The sequence below is a fragment of the Anastrepha ludens genome, chromosome X (genome assembly GCF_028408465.1).
Source record: "Anastrepha ludens isolate Willacy chromosome X, idAnaLude1.1, whole genome shotgun sequence".
Classification (NCBI taxonomy): Eukaryota; Metazoa; Arthropoda; class Insecta; order Diptera; family Tephritidae; genus Anastrepha; species Anastrepha ludens.
This window is the reverse complement of record NC_071503.1, coordinates 7,117,522-7,123,501: the sequence shown is the minus strand read 5'-3', so window position 1 is coordinate 7,123,501 and position 5,980 is coordinate 7,117,522. Positions and strand designations below refer to the sequence as shown.

At 38.6% G+C, this 5,980-nt stretch overlaps 1 protein-coding gene across 1 annotated transcript; it reads right to left on the bottom strand.

Annotated features, from left to right (window-relative positions):
- Nucleotides 1-1,220: 1,220 nt before the first annotated feature.
- LOC128869711 (uncharacterized) lies at nucleotides 1,221-2,111 on the bottom strand. The gene has a single exon (XM_054112317.1). It carries the CDS (start codon nucleotides 2,109-2,111, stop codon nucleotides 1,221-1,223), a length of 891 nt encoding a protein of 296 aa, XP_053968292.1.
- Between the last annotated feature and the right edge of the window lie 3,869 nt (nucleotides 2,112-5,980).

Genomic DNA, 5,980 nt, shown 5'->3' with positions numbered 1-5,980 from the left:
AGCAAAAAACGACGATAATAATTGAGGAGTGCCAAGAAACGGCGCAACTCATGAGCTAATGTCGGCTTTTTGAACTGACAAATGGCCTCGGTTTTGGCCTTAGGAGATGCGACGCCATCTGCCGTAATCGTGTGGCCGAGAAAAATTATTTCGGGCTGGCCGAGGGGGCATTTGACGAGATTAATCTTCAAATTGTGAGCGCTTAATCTCTCGAAAACTATGCGAAGATGCTTTCGGTTTCGTTAACCGAAGCCACGCAAATATCCTCTATGTAGACGAAAACGAAATCCAAATTCATGAACAGCTTGTTCATGAACCTTTGGAATGTTTGAGAAGCATTTCTGAGACAGAATGTCATAACGTTAAATTCATATAGGCCAAATGGGGTGATTATGGCCGTTTTTTCCTTGTCAGCCCTATCAATTGGAATTTGGTTGTAAGCACTAACCAAATCAATGATCGAGAAAATTTTGCATCCAGGAAACTTTTGTGTAAAGTCATGGATATGAGGCAAGGGATAGCGATTTGGTACTGTAATGGCATTGAGACGCCGATAGTCACCGCAGAATCGCCAGCGCCCATCTTTTTTGGGTACCATGTGTAATGGACTTGCCCATGCACTTTTGCTTGGACTGCAGATGCCAGCATTGAGCATGGCTTCGAATTCTGTTTTGGCAATTTTAAGTCGCTCCGGGTTGAGACGACGTGCTGCCGCAAATATGGGCTGACCCGTGGTAATGGTGGAAGCGTCAGAGCCTTGAATTCGCTAATGAGATCAGCCATATTGTTATTCCCAACATTGATGGTGGATAAACGTTCATATGGAGTCATAATGGAATTGCATTTAACCACCAGTTGGGTTTTTTCGTCAATAGTTTTGCGCTTTTTGACATCAATAATGAGACCGTAGTAATTTAAAAAGTCTATGCCGATGATTGGCTTATCTACCTCGGCAATTATGAATGGCCACGTGAAATTGCGCCTGAGGCCAATGTTCAGGCTAAGCTGATGTTGGCCGAAAGTCTTGATGGGAGTGCCGTTTGCGGCAAATAAACGATATGAGGACGGGCCGGCCGATTTGTTACCGAAAATACGCGGTAGAATTGAGATATCGGAGCCGGTGTCAATGAGAAACTTCCTGCAGGTGTTTTTGTCCGTAATGAACAATCGACGACTGGTCATGACTTCCGCTTCGTCTGTCGTCCCTAAGGAAGCGGCTTTTAGTTTTCCGGCCTTTTATCATTAAATTTGCACGGGGGAACACATTTGAGTGCTGCGCCACCGAACTTGTAGTGGTATCGGCAAAACGGTTTGGCATTACCGTTGTCGCCGGAGCTTGAACGTGCATTCTGGTTGTTGCCACTTCGTGATCGCGACCGTGAACAATCACCGGGGGTGGTCAACTGGGTTGCCAAAGTAGCAACTGCCTGTGTCAAAGCTTTATTATTGTTGAGGATTTCCCCAAATTGTTCATTTTTATGTGGTGTACTGGCACCAGCTTTCACTGCCATGACTTGTGAGGATGTGGATCCAACAAAGTCCATGATCGTATCGGCGCGTTTGGCGCATATGTCTAAATCTTCATCAACAATTACTAAGCAAGCTCGAAGTGTAACAGGCAATCTTTCAATCCACCAGCTTTTTAAAATTGTTTCCGAAACTGAGCTTCCGGCCAGGTCACGCATGTGGCGCAAAAGCTGAGATGGTTTACGGTCACCAAGCTCAACGTCATTAAGTAACTTTCGAATTTTTTTCGATTTGGAGTCCGCGAATTCCGCGATAATTCTATTTTTGAGACACTCGTATTTGTCCGTTTCGGGAGGATTGCGAAGAAAATCACGGACCAGTTCGAGAATTTGCGCGTCTAATGCGCCGACCACGAGGTCGTATTTTGTATCATCGCGAGAAATGTTAGCGCGTCGAAAAGACGTCTCTATTTGAATGAAAAATATATGAGGGCTACTTTTCAAGAAAACGGGTGGTTTAACCGCAATATGACTACTTTGTAAAGGCTGATCGGTGAAGGTACTCACATTTTCGCGAAATTCTTGTTGTAGTTGCCGTTGAGAGGCTCCTGATGAGGTTCCAGGTGTGCAGTCTCCTTGGATCATTCTGGTAAATATTGATTGTAGGTTCCCTTGAATGGCTTCCAAAACCTCGATTGGTATTTGCTCTCTTGGTCGTAGATAAGGCTTCTCGTTGTTTGATGATATTCTCATTCGAAAAACTATTGCATCCAAAATGTTGTATTTGCACGTTGAATTACGTTTAAAGTTGCATTAATAGTACAGTTGTTTGTATGGTTGCATAGAGTTGTGAGTTAAATGCGGAAGGTAATTCCTACCAACCGCGTTGCATCAATAAAAACTCCTTTTAAATGTTTGCGTTAAATTTCGTCGTTAAGTTCCGAAATTTGGTGTAGTACCACAAGCGTTGGTTACACATGGTGGAATGTGCGGTTATGTTAGTATGCCGGTGCAGGTGAAATTTAGGTTATGGTCGATGCACGCTCGCCGTATTAGAAATGTCCACAATTTTCTCGGAAAACACTTTTTTATGAAAATGTTCTTTGTTCGGGATCACCAATTTGGATTTTTCCAAGGAATATTTTTATTTATTATTATAGGCAAATTTTAAGTGTATGTACAGGCAAATATTTATTACACAATCAAATATTAATAAATGATAGAAATGTCTCTTTTAGCTGCGAACGATAAATAGCACCAACCAAACAACCAACTGCTATCGAATACAATCAAACTTCCACTAACTCTATCAACCTGCACGAACGCGAGGAACAAAAATACTAAAGCAATGTATACACGCTGCCTTTTTGTATCAACAATCCCTACGACCAGCACACACGCTGCGATTGTTGTATCAACGCGTTGTACAGTGCGTACATGCAATTACAGGCAATGCCCCACAGTTTCTTCAGTATTGTCTGATATTTTGTTACTTATTTTTGCTATGAATATACCTCTTGATGCCCTATGTCCAACTAAGGATTGAGGACCGGAAGAAGCGATTACACCTCTATGGTTTTAATTCGCATTCAGTAAATTCAAACGCTTTTTAAAATGTCTAAAAAGGTTTTCAGTGTTAAGAAGAGTTGAGGAAGATTTAATATTCTAACATAACCTTAAAAAGCAAAGAATTCAATTTTCACTTACAAAGTATCAAATTTTATAAGAACCAACAAATTTTCATTAACACTAAAATCTTTTCAGAGTAACCTTTTTTAAAATTTGTTTGCTTATTAATATTTTAATTTAAAGTTTCGCTAGCTTTTAATTAAATAAAAGAGACCATCACCGAATTAAAAAATTTTTGCTTTTTAGCATTTGAACTTTGGTTTGAATTTTAATTCGAAAAGAAAGAAAATTGTGAATGCACGTGCGCAAAGGGGCTGATTTGAGCCGTAATACAAGTAAATCTCGAAGCTTGGGAAATAGAAGATCCGATAGAACCGAAGAACAAATCCAGCAACAAAATACTGATGCACGTGTCAGAATGGCGCAATTGCGTCAAGAAGAGTCCGAAGATACACGAGCTGAACGCAATGAAGTAATAAGATTACAAGAACGACAATCACGCCATTTCACAGTCAATAGACGCAGAAGAAATGACCAACAACGACAACAGGTACATCGAGCATTTACATCTGATTTATTCCTGCGTCTAGCATTCCGGTATGAGCCCGATATTGAATATTATGCTCATTCAAAAGTGGTAATTGGTGCTATAGACAAGGAATGTCCACATTGTCATGCCCTGAAATTCAAAAATGAGCCAGCTAAGATGTGTTGCGCGTCAGGAAAAGTGCAACTACCTGAAATTTAAACACCACCTGAACAATTTACTTATCGGCACGGATACAGATTCTGACGTGTCCCTTGTTGAAATGCTACTTTATAAAAGCAACCCTAGCAATGCATATGTTCATGTTCGAATTGTCGAACATAAGTATTAATAAGAAAGCACATTAATTTTAAACTTGTTTCGAATGTAACCAACACTTGAGTTCTGTCAATAAAAACAACAGGTTATGGGACCAGATCGCGCGTGTTCAATTTAAAGTGAAGTTGAAGATTTATTTCGGCATGAGTTCCATGTACCAAATCGAGAAGCTGGACGAAAAGAATTATGATTCTTGGAGCGTTCAGATGCGTAGCGTGTTGGTGCATTCGGAATTATGGAAATATACGTCTGGGGAATGCAAGAGAGAGGATATAGAAGATGAAGGCGAAGTGGCGCAGTGGTTTCCCCGCGATGAGAAGGCTTTGGCCATGATTAACTTAAGTGTAAGGCCAACGCAACTGAATTACTTGCGGCATTGCAAAACATCGACGGAAGCGTGGAAAAAACTGAAGGAGGTTTATCAACCAAGTGGTCCGGTAAGAAAAGTTTCGCTTTACAAAAAGTTGTTGCGCCTAAGAATGACAGAGGGCGAAAACGTTGCGACGTACTTAAATGTGTTTACCACAATCATGGACAAATTAGCTGAGGTGGGCTTAGAGCTAAATCAAGAGTAAGTTGCCATCATATTATTGTCTAGTCTTCCAAAAGAAATCGAGAATTACGTGATAGCGATGGAGACTAGGGACAATCTTCCAGCGGTTGACGTGTTGAAATTGAAAATTCTAGAAGAAGGTGAGCGTCGTGGTAACGTGCATGAGCATGCATCAAACGAAATCAATATACAGCAAGCATTTGCAGCGAAGTCGACGCAGGGTAGCGACAGAGAAAAGAGAAACGTTAATTTCAAAAATGTTACTTGCTATCGTTGTGGGCAGAAGGGCCACATAAAAAGCAATTGTCCGAAATCAATCAAGTTCGTGAATTCAACGAAAGAAGATTCAGCGAAGAAGCGTCAACAACAATGTTCGTTCACTGCTTTAGGTGCAACAGACTTCGACACGTTCGGCAGAGGAAAATGGTGCTTAGACAGTGCACATGGGTCCGGCGGCCGGACAAAATTCAAAATTCAATTTTTTAAATAAAAATTTGATAATGCAGATGTTTTCTTAAATATTCAAGGCAGATTTCCTGAAAATATTACTTAATTTAAAAAATTTTTCATTTTAGTTTTTAGACTTTAAACATGAAATTGTATGCAAATCGTACTTCATACACGAGTTTCATTTTCATGTCTGCAAATAAATATTACCATTTGATTGTTAACCAAACATTAAAAAAAAAAAGATAATTGAATATATTAATGGAAACAGTAATAATTCTCTTAAGTTGTGGTACAAAATCCAATTTTTTTTTTTAAATTTCAAAATTTTTCGAAAATTTTTTTTTTAAAGATTATTTTTTCGAGTGGTCCACACCGGTCCACTTGAAATCAACATGAGTGATGTAGCCCCATATTTCAGCTATGATCTCAAACTGAAACCTGTTGCGCAAAGTTGCGCAAATTAAAAATAATGTAGCTTTTGTGCATTTACCCACAGGCAAAACGTTACATATGGCTTATGCAATTTTGTGTAAAAGACAGAAAAAGACATCACAGACCCCATCAGCATTAAGAGACAACTAAAAAAAAAAATTTTATTAAAATAATTAACAAATTTTTTTTTAATATTACTACAATATTAATATGATATATGTATATATAACACTATATACAATACAATAAAATTATATATTGTATAATAATATAACATTTGTATCTGTCACTGGAGGAACGGGCATAAGCCGATTAGAATATCAACGAACATCTGAGAATTGCTTGTAATAATAAAATCAAAATGACGTATAGTTTTGAAAAAAAGGAGTTCTTTATTTTTTTGGGTTCTTCAGAAAAAAAAGTTTTGAGTCAAAGAATTTAGAATTACAAGATTACGTTCTTGAGAAGCTTCAATACCATGATGATAGTGTGAAAGAATTGAAAGATCAGGTTTTGAAGATTGTTAGTAATTTTTGTAAAGATATTAATAGAAAATTAGAACGATCTAACAGACATTGGGGTCGC